A 24369-nucleotide genomic window follows, 5' to 3' on the forward strand; every position below is an offset into this window, starting at 1 on the left:
TTCATTTGCGTTATGCAGTTTTGAGGAACTATTTAGATCGAGTGATATTTCATGAACACGGGCCCTTCAATTAAATTACATACCTCCACCCGAGTACTGTACGTATACTATAGTACTAACAGAAGTGACTTCGCCCCATTTTCATATTACTGTTATTGTTTGCTTTCCGAAATTTTGCCGAGGCCGCTAGTGTAACTGCACGTGTGAACCCATGTCTGTATCTACATACATGTAATACATGTGCTTGAGTACATACATGAAGTTCAATGTAGCCATTCATTCCTCTATATAATCATATAATCAGGGGGGAATAAACCGTTATAACTGACTGGCATGTACACGCCTCATCAAGTAGAATAAGCTCCCCCACAAACAGATAGGAACCAATGCTCCAACCAAAAAAAAAACTACCCACTAGTCAGTTCTTTGCGCATGCAAGATAAACATGAAACCGAAGTCTTGCATATCCGGGCCCATCCAACATACCTGTATGTACATGTATGTATCTACATACTCTACTCGTATTTCTCTGACGTTTGTGGACGCGACTGATATTGCATGCCATACAAAAATACGCCAAGCTCATGATTTTGGGTGTATGCAATAATGGCCCAGTTCAAAAACGTCAGAGAAATACTAGTACCCGTACTTACGCACATGAGCTCGGAACTTTCCATAAGACCCCGCAACGCCCGTGATACGGAGGTCCCGCGCAGACAAGCATCGTCTTCCAGGGGGTTGCAGTTAATATAAAATAAACGAGGGCCATGCACTTCGCTAGATATACCACTAAATGAGAGAGATAGACGATTTCGGATCTCCTGCCCCGGGATTTACTCCTGGTTTATTTCGATTTGCCGTGCCGTTCCGGGGGATTGCCATTTTCCCCTGAGGGCCCTGTTCCTTGAGTACCATGTGGTGAGGGCCAGGGTAGGCGGGGGGATAGGAATTTTGATTTCTTTTAGGAAAATTCCTTGATACAATCTCGAGTACTCGTCATCATGGGGAGTTCGAGATTGTAATGCCACGTTTTCGCAGTGTATTTATACATAAACATGAACGAGCACATGTACGTACGTACCTGCTATTGTAATGTCAGGGTACATTGGGTTACTAACGATAAAGACCCAGGTCTAGAATATTACCGGGTCGTTATTTGTGCGGGGCTTCACTGTCTTATTTGGAAACCCTCGAGACCTCGGGATTCTATATAAAGTTGTCCCAGTTGCCCTAGGGGTGACGGACATGGATGTTGGCAGCCAAAGTACTGACTCTCTCAGGCTGATATTTGATCACCAACACCAACATGTCTCGGAATTTGCCTTTTTATAGCTCATCTAAATTATTCGTAGCCCTAAATGTAGCTGTAGTCTTGAGATTGTATTTTAGCCAGGGGATTTAAGTATGTATATACGTAATAGCTAAGGAGGGCGATTTCTTACTATGTCTTTGGTTGACCCCGTGGCTCAGCAGCAGGTCGTACGCGTAACTTGAACAGAAAGTATTTTGGAGAACTGAAGACTTCATGTTATCTGTAGGATTGTCGGTTAGAGAAATTGGGGTGGGGTGGATGTGTCGAACTGTTAGCTAGAAGTGAACACGGGGTTAAAGCTGGGTGCCGATGTTCCGAGAATTTAAGGTTTCGGTTAGTACATGTAGTGGTCTCCCTCTCGAGCAATCAAGGGGCTAACAACGTCGCGATTAGTACGGAACAAGCCACATATCACACTGCATACGAATACGCAGAGGACATACATGTAGGTACATCTAAACCCGCCGAAAAGTTGTTTATTCCCAAGGGGATCGTCTGGAGAGTGCTAGGGGTACTGGCCATAATAACAGACTGCTGGCTAATAGCACTAGACGGTGTTGGCTATTTCTGAGACTGTACATCAACAGCAAGATTGAAATTGTGTTCGTCTTTGCCTAGTAAAGTCGACGGAACTTAATCCTATATATGTATGCAATTATAGTCGCCAATAGGACTCGACGTTTCCTTCCTCCTCCACTCCCTCATGAGATCCAGACAGTTGTCAATATTATAAGAAATCTTTTGATTACGGGCCGGAAGTACACGTAGGCTATACACAAGTCTCACCGCCACGGCCATGATCTGGTCATTTATAATAATCTCCTATCACCCTTCTCAGCGGTGATTTTTAAGACTCGTTTGTTCTGGGAGCTGAAAGGGGGGGGGCTCCAATGAATCTACGATACCGGAGCGAGTGACAGATTATGATTGACGCCTAACTAATTCTCGCGGGGAAAGCCGTTACTGAATATCACGCCGTTTCTTCGGCAAAAGTTGTGAATTGCGGGAACGGACGAAGGGATAGGCAATTTCTTGCATCCTCATCTTCGATCATGGCCTGACTTTACAGCTTTCCAAAACCTGTAGTTATAACGGCCGGCCGCTCTCACCACGGAAAACCACAAGTTTGGCCCCTAAATATTTACTGTCTCAAGAAAAGGAAGTTTTCCTCGGGCGGTCGGGTGTAAATACCCTCTCTAGAGTACACTGAAACCCTAACTAACCCAATACACACAGCATATCACTCGACTGAGAGAAAAAAAAGGAAGGCTACATGTAATTTTTTATTCTGCGCGCGTCATATGTCTCTATCTCAATTATGGGGTGATGTGATTTTTCATTGACGTCGTACCTCGTGGCCTATGGAGCGGTAAATGTGTCAAAAGTAATTTTACCAACAGTAGTAAATCGTTTTACCACCGGTGGTGAAAATAATGCCATCACTTATACCTTATAATGGATAAAAGCACAGACCTTTTGGCCAAAAGGGGCTATATAATGCCAATTTATGAGTCCTATTGTCCACCAGTGGGGAATTCACCATTGGTGACAGGTATTTTTACCACCAGTGGCAGGTATTTCACCACTGGCGGGAAACTTTCATAAGAGTTGGCATTAATGATTGAACATCTACTAATGAAGTATAGAGCAGCATAAAGATTTCAGTCCTTGTGCCAGTATAAACACTGAATTTCAATCTTTATGCTGCTCTATACTTCATTAGTAGATGTTCAATCATTAATGCCAACTCTTATGAAAGTTTCCCGCCAGTTGTGAAATACCTGCCACTGGTGGTAAAAATACCTGTCACCAATGGTGAATTCCCCACTGGTGGACAATAGGACTCATAAATTGGCATTATATAGCCCCTTTTGGCCAAAAGGTCTGTGCTTTTATCCATTATAAGGTATAAGTGATGGCATTATTTTCACCACCGGTGGTAAAACGATTTACTACTGTTGGTAAAATTACTTTTGACACATTTACCGCTCCATATACATTGGTATTATTTAGCCCCTTTTGGCCAAAAGGTCTGTACTTTTATCCATTATAAGGTATAAACGACGGTATTATTTTCACCACCGGTGGTAAAATTACTTTTGACACATTTACCGCTCCATAATTTACCGCTCCATACCATAGGCCGTTGTACTAGGACATTATATATTCAATTCGAAACTAGTTTTATTTTGTGACAAGGTTGGTCGACTGAAGTGGTTCGAATCCTATCCCGCTCACATACATCACTTCCTCGTTAAAAACTTTTATTCAGTACACAATCGCGTGGTATCCTATACAAGATTATGAGCTGGGCATGGGCTCACTAGCAATAGTAGCATGATGTTGGCAGATCCTTTGGATAACCATATCTACGCCAACTCGAGTAACTGTCATCACAACTACTTGACTAATATCCCTGGGAGCAGCATAAGGCAGTCTTGATATATCGTGGAATTTCCTCACATACCGAACAGTAAATACATTCTCTTATTTGTATCATGATATTCGCCTCTCTAATCAAACACAGGGCCGCGCACAGCGGCATAACCAGAGATAAAACAAAACTCCCGCAATGATCAGTTACAAAAAATAAGCAAAAAGAAAAGACAGCACGCCCCTAAAACTACAACTTCATTCCCAACGCTTGGTGCACCTTCATGGACTGCCTGATGCTAAGATCCAACATAATTTCCTCGCTGCCTCCGGGAATGGCATAACCTCTGACGTCCCTATACAGCCTCTCTACCTTAGCACCCTGACCACCCTTGGTGTATCCAATACCGCCAAAGATCTGGACTGCCTCGCGCGCACAGAACTCAAAGGTGACTGTCGCCTGCGCCTTGAGCCCAGCAATAGCACCACCAAGCTTAAACATCGCCTCGGTTTCTCCCATTTTCATGCACTGGTAAATGATGTTCTCTAGCCAGTTGTGTGTAGCCTCTACCTGTCTTGCCATGTTTGCGAGTTTCATGCGGATGACGGGGTGCTCAATGAGCTTCTTCCCGAATGTTCGGCGCTTATTAGCGTACTTCATTGCTTCCTCATAGCAGACACGCGAGAAGCGCGTGCACTGGATGATGATTCCAATACGCTCGTGGTTGAAGTTTGTCATGATGACCTTGAAGCCAGCATTTTCCTTGCCGATAAGGTTCTCGACGGGAACCTTAACGTCCTCGAATGTAACGTATGTAGTTCCTGATCCGTGAACTCCCTGGCAGTCCATTTCGCGGGTTGTGACGCCCTCGCTGCGCTCAATGAGGAGGACAGAAACACCGCCCATTCCGGGTCCGCCTGTACGCACGGCTACAGTGAAGTAATCGGACCAGACACCGTTGGTGATCCACTTCTTCTCGCCATTGACAATGTAGTGCTTGCCGTCGGGAGTCTTCTTGGCCTCGCAAGTAAGATTCGCAACGTCAGAGCCCGCATCGGGCTCAGTGATACATAAGCAGATACGCTTTTCACCCTTGAGGATACCAGGGACAATGCGGTCTTTGAGTTCTTTTTTGGCGAATTTCATAACGGGAGGTAGACCAATGGCGTACCCCCCAATCATGTTCCAGACAAAACCACCAGATCCAGTGCGTGAAATTTCGTCGGTGACAACGAACTCGTGGAAGAGATCCCATTTCTCAGGTGGTACAGCAGCGATCCTGTAGGGGGTATACTCTACGGGATAGTGGAGACCGAGGAGACTGCAAAAAAAGGAATATTAGTAACCTGTCATGCGAGGAACTGGGGTTGGGGTTGGGGGTTGGGGGTACATACCCCGCAAGGTATCCGCGCTGTCCCATCTGTTGGTAAATCTCAACCGGTACAAACTTGGCCTTCTCCCACTCGTTGAGGTAAGGCTCAATCTTTTCTTCCACCCAAGCCCTGACCTCCGTCCTAAGGGCGGCATGCGACTCGTTGTAGTAGGGTGAGTGGTAACCTTGGTACCAGGCTGGATCGCCGTAGGGGATCATGTCACCCCATGGTTCCAAAGCTTCCTTCAGGTTCTCCTCTGCTGGGGCAGGTGCGACAGGGCCAGATTTCATAGGTACGAGCGCCTGCTCTTCAACTTTCGCTGGCTCTGCGACCTTGGATTCGGCGGGCTTGGGCTCTTCCTTGGGAGGCTCGGGCGCAGCCTTACCCTCTAATGAACCGATCAAAAGCTTGGGCTTGTACTTCTTGAGGATGGCCTCATTATGGTATTTCCAGAACTGGGCGGTTGCATCTTTGCCGCCAACTCGCTGGAGGATCTTCTTTCCTCCGGGATGCTCATCTGCGAACTATCAAGTTATGGCGCGTTAGTTTTGTTTACTTTGATTGACTTTATTTTCCTTTACGCGTTGGCGGCGAGTTAGTGAGCGAGTGGGTAGGCAGGTAAGGCAAACCTTTGTGACATCGTATACATCACCCTCGACAACGATCCACAGCGAGTCAGGCTTCTTGTGCTCTGCTACCTCGGACAGCTTGAAGGTCTTTGACATGGTTGCTAGTATATATTTGATCCTGTGGTAGTTCTTGTAATGATGGTGCAGTATCGAGAAGAGGAGGAGGAGGGAAGAAGAAGAGAGAGAGAACAGATGCAATAAAGAGGCAGCGGACGACCGGGAGTAAGGCATGTGAAAAGGGCAACTCTAGCACTTCTGGACCACTCGATCTCACTCAAAGTCAGGTGGTAACAACCATTATGTCATTCACTCACTCACGGGATGGGGGATTTCACATGTTAGGATATGGGTTTGCTTTCGTTCCCCGCAAAGGTCTCGGACTCCCCGCGAAAAGTGATAATGGGGGGTCTACGATTGGCCGCTGAAGGGGTCTGGGGAAGGTGTGGGACCCTCACCTCGGTGCCTCGGCAGTTACTGTGTTTAGTTAAGCTGCATGTCTAGCTGTGTTGTTGCTGTCACAGGCCTGGACAGGGACGACACACGGTTGTGGGACGTCATAGATCTTGCTTTCATTATTAAGTTAGGAGTTCAACTGTACCTCCACGAAATCCACGAAACCTGAGATAGGATTCACAGCAATTGCATTATCGGATATACCATGATGTTGTTTACGCTTCAGTTAACGTGCGGTAGAGCAAGCACCTTATGGCAGGATGGGTATGTAGAGTGTATTGACCCAGCTTCAACTCCACAGCTCTCTGAAATCACAGTCCAAGACTCTGCTTCACCCACAGACGGTCGGTTTACTCGGATCTCACACGGCTATCCCCACGCCCACGTCCACCCCCACATGCACATGCCGAGCGGCTCTTGCCGTCTCCAGCCGTGTGGTGAAACTGAGACAGGGCCCGCATGTCCGAATCTGAAGTTCTGAACCCACAAAGATCTTATCAGATTCGATAATTGACTCTCCATCTAGATTCAATTCCAGCCCCAGAACTCATCATCCAAAGGCGTTCTCATCACCAAGTCTATTACGCTAGCAACATTTACAGACCGAGAGCATCCATCCAGCAAACATGGAACTAACTAGGGAGTTCTGAGGTTAAATAAGACATCCCCAAAGAATCCGTTTTAATTTACCTAGTCACAACTAAAGATACATATATATATGTAGAGACCTTACGATCGACCCCAACCTCATCCGCCCCCTCTCAATTGCACTCCTTCTCAGTTTACCGGGCACCTGTCTACTGAAGAGCTGCATCCCTAATAAAAAAACTTAGAAAAGCAAAGCGAGCCAACGCCATCACTGCCGCAATACTAGCGATAATTACCACCATTTTCCCCACCAACATCATTATTCTCTGCCATCCCTTACACTTGAAACTTCTGGCCGCCTCCTTGAAGCTCAACGCACCAGTCACCTCTTTTCCAAACGTCCTATCAAAGCTAACAATCGCCTCTTCGGTATCAGGAAGCAGCGATGCCTGCACTCTTACCAATACAACCCACAACGGCAGCACAACAAATAGGTTCACAACAAAGCTCAGCAGAAACATCGACACTCTAATCGGGAGACTAGACTCGCCGCTTGACGCAATAGCAAGCAATTTATACGATGCCCACTGGGCGAGAGCAAAGTGAGCCATTGCGGGCAGCGTTTGGCGTGCACTGGACCATGGTGTGGCAAGGACACGCTTAAACCACCATGTAGGCTGGGGGCGGGAGATAATAATACTATAAAAGAGCACCCCCATCAACACTGCACCACTGGCCAAGGACGGACATAGTGTGAGAGAGAGAGGAGATGATATACTTACTGTGTCACAGCCAACGAAAACCTAGCAAAAAACAATATACTCAATACGCCGATAACTAGACTCGCCGGCAGGGACGTCCCCAGAAAACTATGAAGGATATTTGCAACCGAACCCGTCGCAAAGTAATATACGAAACTTGCACAGTAGCCCCTCCACGCACTGAAGAATCCCGCCTGTGTACGCAGGTGCTTAATGGTCCCACGCATGCTGCTGGTGACATATTGTTGTCTCTCATTGATACCTAGCACGTCTGAAGCCTTGCGATTGTCGGTGTTGAGCGGGAGGGAGATTGCTGGAGGGGTTTCGATGCTCGCGAGAGTGACAAGAACTTTGAAGGTGTATAATAACTATCGAGATGAGTGTTAAATGATGCATCATGCCGTACTAGGGGGAGAGCCCCTACCTGAAGGCAGAAAACACCGACAAGAACATCAGCAGCAAACATCATATAGAACCACGTATTTCCATGGGTGTCGGCGATGAGCGCCATCCCCTCAGGGGTGGACCCGCTGTCGTTTGCAATGGAGAGATAATTGATTGTAAAAACCATGCTAGGCGGTGGTATGTATTATGGATTTAGTACTTGCAAAGCGCGTAGTGAATATGAACGAGGTTTTTGGTGGACGACGCGACGGCGAGGTTATATACCGTGGAAGCACTTTACGCGAACACGAAAGGGGGGGAAACACGTTATCATAGGAATATTAAACCCTCACGCAAATTGAGCTAGTGGTGTGGTATGGTTGGACCCCACGAAGTATGTACTGAGTCACTGTGATCCCTGAAACTTCGCGGGGCACAGTTAATGAAGTGCCACCTTCCAAATTCTAATTACTTTGGAAATCGTTGATAGATAGGGCTATAAATAAGCTCTTTATGCGATATATTAGAGGTCTTAAGTTGGTGTTTTGAGAAAGCTCCTAGTATGATCGAGGACACCCCGAGAACTAATTGCAAGTTAAGCTTCTAGACCGGTATATCTTTGACGTTGACGGTACTGGTGCTGAGACTCCTTAAATTTTATCCCCAGGCCGGCTCAAGCCCCGAAAACTAAAACTATTGAGCAGTTGTAGATAGAACTAGGTTGTCAGGAGTGTACTCCTATCCCGAAGCCGCATTCACCTATTTTATTGGGACGATTATTATCGCCATAATCGGTTATCTACATATGATTTAGCTACTTCTCAGAGTCGTTAGAAACCAACCCCTATTATTACATGTACTTAGACACGACCGGCACTCGGTGACGTGCCGAACAACTTGACTAGGATGGCTCAAGCGTCTATTCAATGACTCTTAAGGTCGCTTTCCCGTTATACCCGAGATTCTCAAACCAGGAGTCACTATAGATATAGAAGATGTAGTGCTTATGGGCTAAGACCATACCTCGCTGAGAATATACCCTTCATTTCTTCTCTACATTCCGTGTCTTGAGGAAATCAAACAGAATAATGATACCAAAGGCTTGATCATCAGATACCAAAGCTCTGGCCACGATGCTAAAATTTATGGGCCATACATGTACATGTAGTTAGTTTCCCCTTCGTTTTTATTCTATTACTATTGGAAAAGAACGCCCCTGAATATATATATGGTTATCAACACTCAGTCAATACACTCATGTACAAGTCCGCTGGAACTTATGTATCTACGATTCTCCGTGGGCAAGATCTCTCCAGTGGTTTGTCTATTCAACTGTACAGAAAACGGGCATTATATATTCGATGCTAAGATGATACAGTCATCAAACATCACTCGAAATCGGAATCCTGTCCAAGAACGTCCGTGAAGAGGGTCAACCATAGAATATAGAGTGAACACATCACATCCCATAGATGAACAGTAAGCATTGGGCACTGAGGATACTCTTGATAGGGTAGGTGCCTAAGTGGGTAGAGCATAATAACACTAGAGCAGGGTCTAAACTCTAGACATCTCAGCTCAAGGTTAGGATGAGACTGAGAACAATCAGTAGTAGAACTTGATCAGATTCTACTAGTATCTACTACCTAAACTATGTCTACTAGTTAAGCGGATCGTTCTTACCTATGAGCGGGCTAGTGGGCGCAACGGGCATCCCAACAAACCTACTCAAAATTATTGTTAGGATATGTTCACCCCTTGGTTATTATTAGAATAATCTGATTCCTGGAAATTTCCATTTATGATTTTTGGTATTTTAGGCATGGAAATGTGCATAATAGAACAAGAAAAGGTTTGTACAAAATACCAAGCCCTTGTCTAACTAATCTTGGTCCTATCCCAAATTGTAGGGTGTGTGGTTTTAGCGCTAAATGCCTAGCACTAGAGGAAGTCTTGGATCATTGGCCAGCACTTGGATCTTAATCTTAATCCCCTGTTGATTTTTTGACATCCAATTCTGGGGGTTGGTTCTTCGACTTCGGTTTATGAACGGGATCTAGGACCTGCACTGAAGCTACATGTAGTACATATGTATGTAAGCACATGTAGGTATTTATGTATAGTTCTTGGCATATGTTTTGAAGATTTTCAGAATGTTTATAAAGCCGAAAATATCATGTGTTTGTGTTCAATTTCCGTATGCACCGCAATATAGCATGGAAAAATTCGAATCTAATCGTGGACGCATATGTACGTATACGAAGCTGATGCCTCTATCACGTATTCCTGAAAAAGCAGGTGGCCGTGTTGCAACTCGTGGGTATCGTACGGCACTCACGGGAATTTCTTACTTGTAGCACTCTATGGCACTCTATGGCATAGGGGGTGGGTGTGTCAACTTCAGAGGAACTTTTTTTGCATGGGAATTAGAGAGAATTCTACCACTAGGATAGGCGCTAGTACCATTAGGGGAGTAGATCTTTTAATTTCTATAGATTGATTGGCTGCAAACGCCGAAGTTTACACCATGCTTCTCGAGCCATATGTTTTTCGGTATTCGAGACATTATCGGACTACTCTACGTAACGGGGTTTGACCGTTTGATGCTACATAGCTGTCATTCTTCCAATAAGGAACGCTAGCACTGTTCTTGGCATGTAACTAAATGTAAATGGTTGTTGCTGTCAACCACGATCCAAGATCGCTCTTAACCACCGATCAAACCGAATCAATGCCACATGGCAAGGAAAAAAGAACAATACATGCACCTTATGGAGTAAGCCCCGCCAATAATTATCCCATGATAAATTAGCACATTCCCAATATGAATCTAAATTAACATTTCTCAACCATTACTTCAGCGTTTGGCAAATTTAGTTCTTTTTCACTAAACTAAGTCCATAACCATTGAATCTACGTAGAATCAATTGTTGATAGCTATCGTCACATTCTGTCCGCGCTCTGGGCCTGGAAATATAATAAAAAGTGACAAACCCCCCAACAAGTTACTAAAAAGACATATAAAACATTGATACATATCGAATATAAAGAGAGAGGGAACTATAAAAGAAACTTTTCAACGCCTGCGTAGTAGACAAAAGAAAGTACCTGCTGTCGTGGATAGAATGAAAGATACGTAAAGGCAAACCCAGTATTGGTACATGGGAACGCTTACCCAGCCCAATAGCGCAGTAATATATTCCATTAGTATCATTGTTGAAGTTTGAAGGGCTAAAATGCGAGCCAAACGTCATTCCCACACCTGATAATCGGAGAATTAATAAACATGGCTTCGATCACTCGTATCCTTCAAAAGGAGCTCATACCTGCAAACGACGTGTGCGCAGCCAACATCTCTGCTGAGCATCATACCACAAGAATCACAGCATCTCCACCCATTCTTTCCGCTCAATCGCTTATATCGTATCTCCTCTTTCTCCGCTTCACCGGGGATCCCGCATTCCTCAGCTATGTGGGGTGCTGGCATCTTGCAAAGAGTGCAAGTACCTCCTTTGCATTTCCCACATATTGCCAAGTCTTCTTCCTCCCTGATCTCTTCTGGCGTAATAAACCACTTCGTATCAAGACCGGCATCCAACTCCACGTCTCCGTCTTTGATACACCCTCTCGAGCAGAATATAGGATCATTTGTACGCTTTTCAAGGACCTGTAGATACTTTTCTTTGAGCCCTATCGTGTCGGTGGGGTTTTCAACTCCGTCAAGGAAGTCTCCAGTGATTGAGAGAGTAATTTCGTGCCCGCAACAGCGAGGAGGAACTGTGCTCTCGCCGCCATCGTCCACAAGGCGCAAGAAGGTTCGACGGAGGCATTCTCGGCAGTAATTATGGGCACAGTGAGGGAGGACCTTTAGGTTATGGGACTTGTAATATTTCATGCAAACCGAACAACGAGTCTTTCCCGCTATATTAAACGAATATCTCGGTTAGTATCGTGTGGCTACAAGTGTCAGTGGGGGTGGGACACCGTACATAATCGCCGAACCCGCCCAGATACGAAGACGGCAAAACGACGCACCCTTCTAAGTGAAAAGCCCATCGCTAATAGAATTAATAATGATGGTGAAAGTAGAGAATGAAGATTCAGTCACAAAGGTTCATGCAGCTAGGTTCAGATCAAACGCACTGTCGAATGAGGGTTGTAGTTATCGATAACACCTTCACGCGACCTCCAGCGTCAAGTGAGGAACAGCAACGTCAGTCAAGTTGCTACCAGTAAACAATCACCACAAATGAAGCGAGAGTAAGCGGGATTCCGGGACGACAAAGAAGCGAATGTAGTCGGTCGGTGGAGGTGGTTGGAATGTTTCTTTAACGATGATAGTGGTGATGGTGTCGACAGTGGACGTTGAGGTCTAGGGTGTTCCTCGGGTCTCTATTCAATGTTACCTATTTCTTCTGTAGCTGTTTGGAGGTTCTGTTGCCTTGCAAAATTCCCAAGCGAGAATTATCCCTCGCCCAGTCTCATATTCAATTATCAATTATCACATTTCCCAGCTCCACCCAAGCTCAGCCTCACTGTGTTTCTAATACCAACGTACCAGTAGCGCTGATATGCATTTGGTGAACAATGGCGGGGTATGGACAGGAGTGTGAGTAACACACAGTTCAGGTGGATGAGGACCATTGAGGTCCGTTTTCGGAATGTGAGTCGAGTCATGCACGCGCAGATCTGACCATTTATGAAGCTTATCTAGTCAACGAGCCACAGCCTATGCTCTCTAGGGTACACATGTACCTAGCTACAGCTGACGAGTCACGTGATGCCATGGTGAGCAGATATCAGGTCAACGTATGTACTAGATCCCTTGCTGTCTAGTCCAGGGTCCTCTGAAGCACACTGGAAATCAATAACTATACGGAATCCTCGGAACTTTGGCAACTTTGGACTGTACTCTAGCTTCTGGAGTAGATACACTAGCACTGGCGTCTGCCGCCTAACTTGTACTTCGGTATCAGGGGTAAGTGAGTAGAACGCGGCGGTTCATATTCGCGAGCAAAACAGGAAAACTACAGCTTTAGCCACGCTGCCACGTTCTACTCACTACCCTTGATACCGAAGTACTGCGCGGGTGACTCACGTGACCTGAGTCTCGATCTCGAGAGGCGGTTTAGAATTTCCCCGATTTGGATTGAGAAGCGAGTGTGCTGTGTGTAAGACATCTGTAGGGGAACCTAAGTGTGAATGGTATAGTTATTTCCGGTTCAATGGCGAAGTGGTTCAACGGCTGATCCGACACAGAAACCAACAAACCTCTGGTTGAAACATCTACCATTCACTATTGAGCCAAGTTTCTTTTTATCTGGAAGTGACTGTACTACATGTACTTGAGCTCGATTGAGAGATGCCAAGCTAGAATGCTGCCTTGGTAAATAAAAATATATACGTTGGAGTCCTAAACGTAGTACTTCTTCACTATAGTCAGGCTCCAGGGCCATTCATCAATTTAAACGAATCAGTCCATTTATAGGGGTTTTAATATTATGGGATTCCTCTCGCACACGCTATAACTAACCATTATGGAATGCAGCACAGCATTGAATTTAGTTCAGAAGGAGAGCTTTCCAAAGCAGGGAACCGAGTTTTTCTACGGAGGGAAACCTATTTCTTTCAGGCATAGCTTGTTCGGCGCTCATCAACAAAATGTCTTTTATTATGGGATTGGTACATCCATGACTGGATATTGATGTAGCTGATAAATGGACAAGCATCTTGTAACTGAACTGTTATTTTTGGGTATACAATACCTCTCTTCATGATGATGGTACTAAAAAGTTAACTCATAAGTACCTTCTAATGGATGAATAGTTTTTCGACTAGACCAGAGAACCTCCGCCCTGACGTAAACATGCATCTAATTACAATTACATAAGGTAAATAATGTACTCGAATTGTATGAGTTACATGTATTTCAGTCATTTGTATTGATGTTCTGGGGGTCTCATCCGCAGACCTCCATACATGTAATTTATACTAGCTAGCTTATGATGACAGCGTGTGGTCACTTGGTTGTGACCACGTTTACTAGCTACATTACAGTCTCTCGGGAATAGCCTACTGCTAGTCCCAAGTTGTACCTTACACGAACGATCCCAAGAAAATATGCGTAGGTACACTTACGGCCTTCATCCCGTGCATGACTATCAATGCATAATCCTATCTAAGGAATGATCCTTCAAAACACTGCCTCAACTAGGTCTAACCATATAGAGCCTTTGTTACTCAATCACCCGTGCTTGAGAAGATGACACAAAGGAAAACCATTGGAGAAGTATGATATGTAGGTACTCGGAGTCGGTTCGGGGTACTTATGAACGGTAATGGGATCTGGAATCCTCCGGAACGCTATTATGACCTCAGCCGCTGACCCGTATAGAACCTGATTCATAAGGATTGAAATTCTTACAAGATCCGTGGCCAGATTATATATCCACAATCGTACTTTGAACTAGCAAGCTTTGTTAACACAGGCTACAACATCTCACTCAGACATGACACAGAGAAAAATCTTCTACGCCCCGATTGGTATCGCAACCACCTCCATATATGGGCTAGAGCAGACGAACTCGCTAGATAAGTGTCTAGGGCTTTCAGTGGTATGGTACAGTTAACAGAGGCGTCCTTCTTTACACAGGAGCAATTATTGACGCCTTTTATTATAGAAGGTTTAAAGGTTTGATATGACGCGTTTAGAGTAGGTGCTCGTAATCACATCTGCGGCGCAGCGTTAAAAACGGGAAACTATAATGTTATGGTTATGAAGCCCAGATATTGAGGTTTTGGCGCCCTTTTCAACGGCGATCGATTTCGATATCAATTGAGATACATGCCCTCTATATCCATGTCTCATGCATGAAGATTCACCAATATACGTCTTCAACAAGGCTAATGATATTTACGATATATGATCCTAGGCTCTTTTATCTGAGCTCAACTAGAGCCCGAGAAATTCCGAAATCAAGAATGGGCCAGGGGTGGGAGGCCAGAGGGTTTTGTTTTTGAATTCTTCTAGGGACCTGACTTTTTTGGATTCCGGGAATGGTACGATATCTGACATCAAGGGTAGCCTCGTTTAAATTAAGCCTATCATTAACGGCGTTGATGTAAAGATTTAGGCCTGGAATGCATGTGGGGATCGTATCTACTTTGCTAGAGTGTCCATTGGAAGAATCGATCTCGGTACAAGGGTGTACGTACTCACGCTTTCGAAAAACAACACCCATGGCACTCATGCATTACAACAATCACTTAAGCTTTATTTTTAGTGTCTTCGAGAAAGGGCAACCCGGGAGATTCTCTATTTTCAGGGACGTAAGAACAATCCAAATACAGACTCGATGAAACGTACCTGGGTTTGGATGGAAAAGAGATAAGTTAAAAAAGGGTAAATTATGAGAAGGGCTGGAAAGATGAGGTATGTATTCACGTCCATGGATGCATAATCCTTTCCAAATACTAACATCGCCAGCTAGATGCCTCTTCCTGATGTGTTACGTACATCGCCCATACCCCAGTAATTCAGCTATAAGGTGACATTATAACTCTAGTTGTATGAGCATAAATTTACTTGCTCTTAGATTAAAATCTTGGCTATCTATGGGAGCTCTTTAAAGCGGAAGCAGCTCCATAAAGACAAAATTTCCAGTACTTAATATCCTCTATTCGTCGGGTTCTATACTTCACAAAGTACTGCAGAGACATGTGATGCGTAAGTGCTGCAATTACCAAATCAGCCAAATAATGCCGAGAAAGATATAAGGCTGAGATTATGCCAGCGTATCGTTATCGTATGCACTCAATCAAACTGTCTTGAATAACTATTCGTTAGGGTCAGAATAAGAAGCCTCGTCCCCATATATATAGACCATAGTTATAGGGTACGAAGCGGTGAGCTTCTGTTCGACCTTCTCTGGATAGTTACATCCCAAGGCGTAATATTAATGGATTGGGGACCCTGAAAATCACTCAAACGGGAGCTTACTCTGTTCGAGCTATAATTTCGATCATTGGTACTATGCACGCACATTAAAGTTTAGGTGCACTCTATTTGCTGCAGAGAACCAGAAATCTTGATTTTACCCAAAAACTTTATATGAGCCGCAGAAGTTCGACTCTAATTTAAGTCATAAAAAGTGGGTTCATATACTAGTGTCCATGTATGCAGGTAGCTTCCTGGTAATTAGCTAGGTTAAGCTTGTTTACAGGGGAACACTTGTTCAACAAAGACTCGGCCTTGACTTGGCACTACCGAGTTCAAGGAACAGCTAATAGGGATCTTACTTGGAAGTACCATGGATAATTGAACGTCTTGTGCCACTCACAGGTAGCTTAGCTTAACTTGTTTTCTAGCATGCCGTTTCGGCACCGCGTCGCGATCTAGATGTGCGAATGAAAATAAGGCATTAGGATAAAGAGTTCGGTTTAGGAAAAATGGCGATTCTGCATGTTCTGCTATGTTAGGCAGATATTTCGGCATTGATAGTCGTTCTAATAGCGCTGGGTGAGATATGAATGAGGTGCTGTCAATTCTGCTAGGGTAATCTTGATAATAGGAAAGATTTGGTATATAAAGAGGTTTCCTTTTCCAATTTCTACAGAGACAGTATCATTGAACAGCAACACAACAGTCATATTCTTAGTACTGGACACTATGCTTTTTTCACTATCTTCCGTTTCGAAAGCTTTGTCGATCCTTACTTTCGGGTTGACTTGTGTCTCTTCTTTACCATTGAAAATTGGGGAATATGGAACACATGATAATGATGGGATATGCAAGAATCCACGAGTGCGCAAAGAATGGTTTGACACCATGAAATAAAACATTAGTGGGACTGGAGCTAACTCTCTTTGCAGGAGAAAGCTTTCTGATCTTGAGAAGGCCGACTATCTCCGAGCTGTAGACTGCCTTCACAGCATTCCAGGGCAGTATGCCGATGTAATTGATGGACTTTCGGTTTTTGAGGACTACATATACGTTCATAAGACCCAAACGCCTTATGTGCACCTGGTGGTATGCTTCAATCCTGATATAATCAACGAATTTCTGAAATAACACGTCAATAAAAGGGGCACTTCCTCCCATGGCACAGATACTTTATGTGGACATACGAAGAGGATTTGAGAAACCGCTGTGGCTATAAAGGCGCTCAACCGTATGCTACTCATAGAATCCCTCTCTCCCCAACACAAAAGCTGACGCCTAGAAATAGTTATTGGGACTACTCCCTAGATGTGCCTCCTACGGCTGAAGTCACAAGTTTATCAGCCTCTCCAATATTCTCCCCTGATACAGGCTTCGGCGGAGATGGTCAATATGCCAATGACAGTTCACTTCCTGGACTTGATCTTCCGAAGGGTACAGGTGGTGGCTGTGTTACTGACGGACCCTTTGCGGATTGGACTATTCATATCGGAAGAAATACAACTCAAATCCGGGATGATAGATGCTTGCAACGAAGTCTTAACCCAACAATTGCAAATGATTGGTGCAATGCCAACGTCGAGGCGGAAATCATGGCACAGAAGGATTTTGGCTGGATGCACCACGTGCTGGAGGGAGAGCCTAGTTATGTCAAAATGGGTGTTCACGGCGGAGGGCATTTCGCCGTAGGAGGTTTGTTAGATCTGAGCTCTAATGCACTTGATTGAATTATATTAACATTCTCAGGATCTGCTTCTGATGTATTTACTGCGAATACTGGTACGTACCAATCCATCCATTGAGATCTGATATAACCTCAAATGCTAACTCTACCTATTCAAGAACCACTTTTCTACCTCCACCACACAAACCTCGACCGCATGTGGTGGCAATGGGCAATGGCCGACCCGGAGAACCGCGTTTGGGATATCTCTGGCCCCATTGCGCCGTGGACAGACATATTGGCCCCCAACCGCACTGGTCTTCCCACAGGGAATGTCACGCTCGAGTTTGAGCTTGGTCTTGGGAGACTGGCAGATATGATTGAAGTCGCTGATTTGATGGATACGGAGGGTGATTTCTTATGTTATATTTATGAGCTGTAGATATAGTTGAGGGTGTTTTTGGGGCTTATGTACTTGCTATACGTTCTTTTTAATTAACGGATTTCTTTTTGTTCACACTGGTGTTACGTATTTGAGGGGGTCGGCCGTGGGGGCTGTCTTTGTGATCTACATTGTAGTACTAGAAGTTAGGGCTAGGGTAGGGAGCAAAAGCTTTGTATTACGATAAGCTTTTTTCAATACTGCCCTAGTGTGTGTCACCTACAAGTGCATTTCACTCGAACCGCGGTGGCCACGGTCCATATGACAAAAGTACATGTAGCCTTGATCAGAGCCAATTAGGCAATGTTCGCTCAGGAGGAAAGCTTGTCTAGACATTGATCAGCTTTCTCATGTTTTTTCTGTACTTTTTTGCTAGCCACATTATACGTGCTTCATGATTCCATGAGAAGTGGCTTACGTGGATGGACCTGGGGACCTCAATTTCTCGATCTACTCAAATGTAGATAGAGTATTTCCTTTTGCCGCTCCATTTAGATTCATTATCGGCATTTTTGTCTGCTAAGTTGTCCATCAACGAATGGGTGTTTCTTTTCGTTTTATGCTATATCCCTTCGTCTGTCGATACTAAACTTTGCGCTGGTGGAGTGGCTTTTTCTCGCGGATCTCTTTATCCTTTTTGTCAGCTAGTTGATCTTTAAGATACGACTCAGAATCACAGGGCAGAATGCAGGCAGCTGAGGGGATAGCGTCGGTTGCCTGCCAGATCGTTTCCTATCATCGAGTGAAGTTGAAGGGGTGGTTTTATCTTTTCATAATTACACCTACTAACACGATGGTGGTAAGAAGTATTGATAGAAAACAAGACTCTATGACCATACGAACTGCAGAAATCTGGGGATGATGATTAATATGAAATATAACCCTAAACACCCGGCCCATTGCATACATATATTTCCCCTTCGGTCCCTTGGTTGAATTTCAACCCTTTAAAATTGCAAAGGCCGGTCGGCCCGGCTACGTGCACATTCAAGGGAGACTCGGAGCCATCTGAGTTTGTAATCTGTGTTAAAAGGCTTTCAGGATTTGCAGATGGAATGTCAACCACCAACCACCACAGTCCTTACAAACAGCCACTTCCACGATTTCAAGATTTGTATTTTAAAGGTTCTCTCGTCATTCCGGTTATATCATACAATCTAGGTAGCCCACCTTTATACGTCAAAACTTTGGATCAGTTATGATTATCAACACCCTGCTGCTGGTATGTGTGCCAGCGATATCCGCACACATGGGAATGAAGTTCCCCACACCCCTTAACTACGAACTCAACCCACACCGGGGCCACTCTAGACCCATTGACGATAACTATAACGACCCTCTCAAACCTGACGGCTCCGATTATCCTTGCCGTGGGTATGCAAAGCTCATGGGTACTCGGGAGGGCGTTCAAGTCGCAACATACAATGCCGGTGGAACGGGCTACTTTATGTAATTCCCTGATATAGCTCACCCATTATATATATATACAGTTAGCTAATCTTGTTTTTTGTTTTGTTTTGCTAGGCTCGAGCCAAACAGCCCTGCTGCGAAAAAAAAGGGCGGGCCACATGGCGGCGGCAGCTGTCAGATCTCGCTCTCATACGACCGGGGACAAACGTTCAAGGTCATCAAGAGCTTCATCGGGTCCTGCCCGAAACGCAGCATGGATGAGGAGCAGAAGTTCAACTTCACGATCCCCAAAGAAGCGCCTAGTGGTATCGTTATATTTTCTTGGTATGTCTATTCCTCTTCCTTTCCTTTCCTTTGCTGCTGTTTCATTTCTAACACCTATTATTGGTTTTAAGGTCTTGGTTCAACCGTGACCACGAGATGTTCCAGAACTGCGCCAGCGTAAACATCAAGAACGGCGGTAGTGGAATCTCGCATCTCCCGAACATGATGGTTGCCAATATTGGCAATGGATGCGATAGTCCAACATGGACCACCGTTGATGGCGTGGATAAATACATTGATCTTTTGTATCCGAACCCTGGCAAAGTGGTAGAGTATGGGGATGGGAGGTATCCACTAGTACTTCCCTCAGGAAAGAATTGTTCTGTACTACCTCGCCCTGCCGTGTGATGGGGGATGACTGGGTGAACTCTTATCACCGAGAGAACTTGATCGACGAATTCTTCCGGTGCTGGAATCCATGGACGTTTTCTCTCGGGGGTTTGGCCGTTGTAGGTTGTACCTACAATTGTTGTTTGGAAACCCTAACCCACTAGATAGTTGGTTAAATATTAGGGTCTTGCCTGAATACAGCTTGTACCTACTTCAGTTACCCAAGCGAGCCACGATCAGCACGTGCTTGAGCCAATTGAATATCAGCATAAAGGAGAGGGCCACGGACCTGTATTTTTCCGTCAGGATGGCCAAGGCACTGCAGCTGTAGAGTAGAACGTACCTACAGCAGTTACGTCGTGATGTGAAATTGAACTACCGGAATTAGCCTCTGAACCCGGTCGATGGCACTGCACGTGAACGTCTTTGTGAATTGTAATCAACTAAAAGTGGGCCCTGTTCTAGCCCCCCCCCCCCCCCCCCCCCCCCCGGGCGGCCTTTATCTACTACCGAGAAACTCAAATGCGCAGATTCCGGGGTAAGATGGCGAACGCCGTTTTTCCCCAGCTTCCCCACGCTCGCTCCCCCACAAAAGTATACGTACCATGTACCCCGCAAAACTAGCAATCGGATAAATCGCCATAGCCGTGAGCTTCGGTACCGATTATCCCGTACTTGTTCTACGCTCTGTGAATACCGGTTTTCTAACGGGGCCCTCAACTGCATCTCCCTTCTAGATAAAAGGCCAGATCCCACGTTGTTTTTGTTCTTTTTCCTGTAGACGTGCTGTCCAGAAGCTCTCCACTGCAATTGAACCCTAATTCGCAATTGCACACTCTGTCCACGATGCTGCCCAAAAGCATCCTCCTCCAGCTCTCTGGCTGGCTACTAGCCTCCCCCTTTGCCTTTGCCAAAGACCCCACAGTGACCATCAACACCGGGACCCTCATCGGCCGCTCCCTACCAGAGTTCAACCAAGATGTCTACCTCGGCATCCCGTACGCAGCGAAGCCGGAGCGGTTCACGCCCGCCACGCTGCTGACGACAAAGTCGAAGGAGGCGAGCGAGGTGAAGCAGTATGGCGCGTCGTGCCCCTCGTATGGCAGTGATACGACGGTGCTGCTGGAGAAGGGCATGATCACGCTGGATGAGGACTGCTTGAACTTGAATGTCATTGTGCCGAAGGGGTATGAGAAGAAGGAGTTGCCGGTGTTGGTGTGGATTTATGGTGGTGGGTGGATGCAGGTATGCTTTTTGATTCTTTATTTCTTTTTGATGTTGACGGGTTGGTTTTGTGGGTTGTGTGGGTTGTGTGGGAGAGACGCTGACGGAAATGATCGGTGACATTAGGGAACTACAGCGGATCCACGGTTGGTCTTTTACTGGTTATTGTAGAAAGGTCAATTGACTAAACTAACGAAATCTATAGTTACAACATGAGCTACATCATCGAGCAAAGCGCGGAAATGGGTAAGCCCGTTATCGGTGTCTCAATGAACTATCGTCTCGGTGGTTTCGGCTTTCTGTACGGTCAGGACGTTCTGGTAACACACTCCTAACCCTAGCCCTGACCGTTGTGTTTCAATCATTGACACAAGTGACCGAACCAGAACTCGGGAAATACAAACCTCGGCATAAGAGATCAGCGTGTGGCTCTGGAATGGGTCCAAAAGAATATCAAGGCTTTCGGAGGTGACGCGGACAAGGTTACGATCTGGGGCGAGGTGAGCAAGCCATTGATTCTGATTCATTTAATTGCCTGCAGAGTACTGACTGGTCAATTGAATGCTTAGTCGGCGGGAGCTTTCAGTGTCGGGAATCATCTACTGGCGTACGGTGGGCGTGATGATGGTCTATTCCGCGCAGGTTTGTAACCCGAAGTCCCCTATCTAATTAACGCATCCAGTACTAATAACACTCAAGCGATTTTGCAATCCGGCAATGCTATCGGCCCCCCACACAACGACACCCGATGGTACCAGCCCCTCTACGACCGCATCACGACCACGACCGGCTGCTACAACGCAACTGACACGCTCCAATGCCTACGTGAGGTGCCATACGACAGCATCTACCCCGCCATGAACGTTGGATATGAATGGTTCGCAGTAGTAGATGGCAATTTTGTCGAGCAATGGCCTGTGCTGTCCCTTCAGCAGAAGAAGCTCATCAAGGTCCCTCTTCTCCTAGGTACTTGCACGGATGAGGGCACGTCTTTTGGTGTGGGCGGAGTCGATAACGACGAAGAGGCTGTTGCGCAGCTTATCAGTAAGTTACCTTCCTTTCCGTCCTCCCGGCGATGCTCGTAGACAGATCCTAATGCAAAAGTTCAGCGTCAAAACGATGGGTGGTAAACACATTCCAAGCACAAAAGGTCCTCTCCTTCTACCCCGACGATCCAGCAGTAGGTTCACCATTCGGCACCGGAAACCGTACATGGCCCTCTCTCGGCCTCCAGTACAAGCGCTACTCCAGCATCGCCGGCGATATCACCATGGATGCGCCACGCCGTCTCCTCGCCGAGACGTATTCCGCCAAGGGTGTCGACCAAAAAGTGTATTCCTACCGCTTCGACAGCCCGCTGCAAAACACCACGAGTAAAGTGGGAGTTGGGCACTTTTCTGATGTATGTTCCTATCCTCTCCTTCCGACTTCATCATACGCTATTCCGGGGTGGTACTAACATAACGGTTTACGCAACAGATACCCTACGTCTTCTCCAACACCGACAACAAGATCATCACCGCACTAGGCGACGACCCATCACACGTTAAGCTTGGGCACCTCATGGCGCGCATGTGGGCGAGCTTTGTGACAGACTTAGACCCCAACGGGCATGGCGTTGACGGAATTGCGAAGTGGCCGGATTATAGGAAAGGGCCGAACAACTTTGTGTTTAGGAATGATACGAGCTATGTGGAGGCCGATACGTATAGGAAGGAGGGTATGGCGTATATTAATTCGTGGTTGAGATAGTTGGTGTACATGGGAGGTGTGGATGTTGTATATATTTATTAAAAATAATGGAAATGTTTAAAATGACAGAGCCTTTGGTATGTCACAGTTCACCATGATCCAAAATAAAAATTTACTCGACCTCACCGCCTCCCCCTCTCGAGAGATCAGGGATCAAAGTAACCTCCTACTAGGTTGTTTATTTCATCACAAAAAAAAAATTAATAACAGAACAAAAGGTACTGCAACGACTTATTGATCAGTGTGCGTTGCTACCCCACCCCTGGTTTGAACCCAGGACCTTGTATCCTGGGTAAACACTCGGTGTCTAACCCGACGAGCAGTCTAACCGTTAGACCACTCGCCCATGGTGGATGCTGCACTGGAAGTGATACTTGAGCTTGGCGGTGTGCCAAGATGAGGTAGACACCCCTAACCCATCGATTCGATGTCACCTGTAGAATTCATTTTAGATCGTACTATAGAGAACTGTATCATCTTACATCATGTGTTATTTTAGAGCATGTCCACCGATAACTGTGTCATTTTAGACCTTTTCCGTGGGGGTGGTTGGTTGGTTGGTGGTGAGGCTTCACGGGGTGTCACTCGGCAGACGGCAGTGCCAAGAGTTTGACAATGTTAGGAGTGGAGACAGATGTCCGCCCCCCCGGTCCGTCACCGAGACAAACTTTCCAATGCCCGCACTTTTTCTGCACTGGAGGACAACAGCCATAAGCGGACAGAAGTGGACACCTGTAGAAACCCTCACTACTTTTTCTTTCCTCTGAGATCCTTTGTATACAATTTACCATGGTTCGTCCTACCGCACTAGCCATGGAATATTCTTTGTTTTTTTTGCAGCTTTGAAGACCAAAGTTGATGTAGTACGCTTCCCTTTTCAATAACCATCTCGTACAGTGCCGTCCTCTTTCATCCAATGCTCACTCCCAACTTCCAAGAACCGGACAAATCTCAAACCGGCGGGGGAGAAAGCAACAAAGCTCTCAAAACTTGTACGATATAAAGCTCAAGACCTCGAACTCTTGACACTCTGCGCAGAGAGTGGTGGACACCCTTCCACTAGTGCGTGCCCGCTACCTATGAGGGCGCAATGTGTTAGCTTGCCTATGGCTCGTAGAGCTAGAAGTTAAGGGCGATTGTACAGCATTCCGTGTTCAAAACCCTCAATAGCTTGGTAATATGTATGTTGAACCCGTTGATTCTAACCCGTGGATATCATATCGACAAGAGCTGCTTACTCCGAGTGACGGATTGTGATGCGATTTACTTCGCTACCTCATCCACTACAATTAAACGCCTAGCCATACATACGGTTTTTTGACACTACATCGAATACTCAATGAGATTTTCCCCTTTATTTGGACACACCGGAAATGGACCCAGTCTGTTTAATTCATCGGTATGGACCCAA

At 45.7% G+C, this 24369-nt stretch overlaps 7 protein-coding genes across 7 annotated transcripts; 4 read left to right on the top strand and 3 right to left on the bottom strand.

The window, feature by feature from the left end:
* Positions 1-3935: 3935 nt before the first annotated feature.
* Positions 3936-5784, bottom strand: LAJ45_03380 (uncharacterized protein; the record flags this gene model as incomplete). The annotated part of the gene is made up of 3 exons (XM_046112967.1): positions 3936-5007; positions 5081-5583; positions 5689-5784. The coding sequence occupies 3 exons, from the start codon at positions 5782-5784 to the stop codon at positions 3936-3938; spliced, it is 1671 nt and encodes a 556-aa protein (XP_045973844.1).
* Positions 5785-6401: 617 nt separating this feature from the next.
* Positions 6402-6731, top strand: LAJ45_03381 (uncharacterized protein; the record flags this gene model as incomplete). The annotated part of the gene is made up of 3 exons (XM_046112968.1): positions 6402-6405; positions 6465-6615; positions 6668-6731. The coding sequence occupies 3 exons, from the start codon at positions 6402-6404 to the stop codon at positions 6729-6731; spliced, it is 219 nt and encodes a 72-aa protein (XP_045973845.1).
* A 207-nt stretch (positions 6732-6938) lies between these two features.
* LAJ45_03382 (uncharacterized protein) lies at positions 6939-8061 on the bottom strand (the record flags this gene model as incomplete). Its single annotated transcript, XM_046112969.1, has 3 exons — positions 6939-7428; positions 7512-7858; positions 7915-8061. The coding sequence occupies 3 exons, from the start codon at positions 8059-8061 to the stop codon at positions 6939-6941; spliced, it is 984 nt and encodes a 327-aa protein (XP_045973846.1).
* Positions 8062-11105: 3044 nt separating this feature from the next.
* On the bottom strand, positions 11106-11930 carry LAJ45_03383 (uncharacterized protein; the record flags this gene model as incomplete). Its single annotated transcript, XM_046112970.1, has 4 exons — positions 11106-11136; positions 11201-11315; positions 11382-11795; positions 11864-11930. The coding sequence occupies 4 exons, from the start codon at positions 11928-11930 to the stop codon at positions 11106-11108; spliced, it is 627 nt and encodes a 208-aa protein (XP_045973847.1).
* Positions 11931-16542: 4612 nt separating this feature from the next.
* LAJ45_03384 (uncharacterized protein) lies at positions 16543-17918 on the top strand (the record flags this gene model as incomplete). Its single annotated transcript, XM_046112971.1, has 6 exons — positions 16543-16691; positions 16746-16902; positions 16959-17044; positions 17102-17505; positions 17560-17592; positions 17656-17918. The coding sequence occupies 6 exons, from the start codon at positions 16543-16545 to the stop codon at positions 17916-17918; spliced, it is 1092 nt and encodes a 363-aa protein (XP_045973848.1).
* Positions 17919-19167: 1249 nt separating this feature from the next.
* LAJ45_03385 (uncharacterized protein) lies at positions 19168-20000 on the top strand (the record flags this gene model as incomplete). Its single annotated transcript, XM_046112972.1, has 3 exons — positions 19168-19367; positions 19443-19652; positions 19724-20000. 3 exons carry the CDS (start codon positions 19168-19170, stop codon positions 19998-20000), a joined length of 687 nt encoding a protein of 228 aa, XP_045973849.1.
* An 828-nt stretch (positions 20001-20828) lies between these two features.
* Positions 20829-22958, top strand: LAJ45_03386 (uncharacterized protein; the record flags this gene model as incomplete). Its single annotated transcript, XM_046112973.1, has 8 exons — positions 20829-21227; positions 21333-21352; positions 21412-21526; positions 21593-21706; positions 21776-21848; positions 21906-22250; positions 22316-22608; positions 22686-22958. 8 exons carry the CDS (start codon positions 20829-20831, stop codon positions 22956-22958), a joined length of 1632 nt encoding a protein of 543 aa, XP_045973850.1.
* Positions 22959-24369: the final 1411 nt, after the last annotated feature.

This window comes from Morchella importuna, assembly GCF_003444635.1.
Source record: "Morchella importuna strain M04M26 chromosome Unknown Morimp01GS007, whole genome shotgun sequence".
Taxonomy (NCBI): Eukaryota; Fungi; Ascomycota; class Pezizomycetes; order Pezizales; family Morchellaceae; genus Morchella; species Morchella importuna.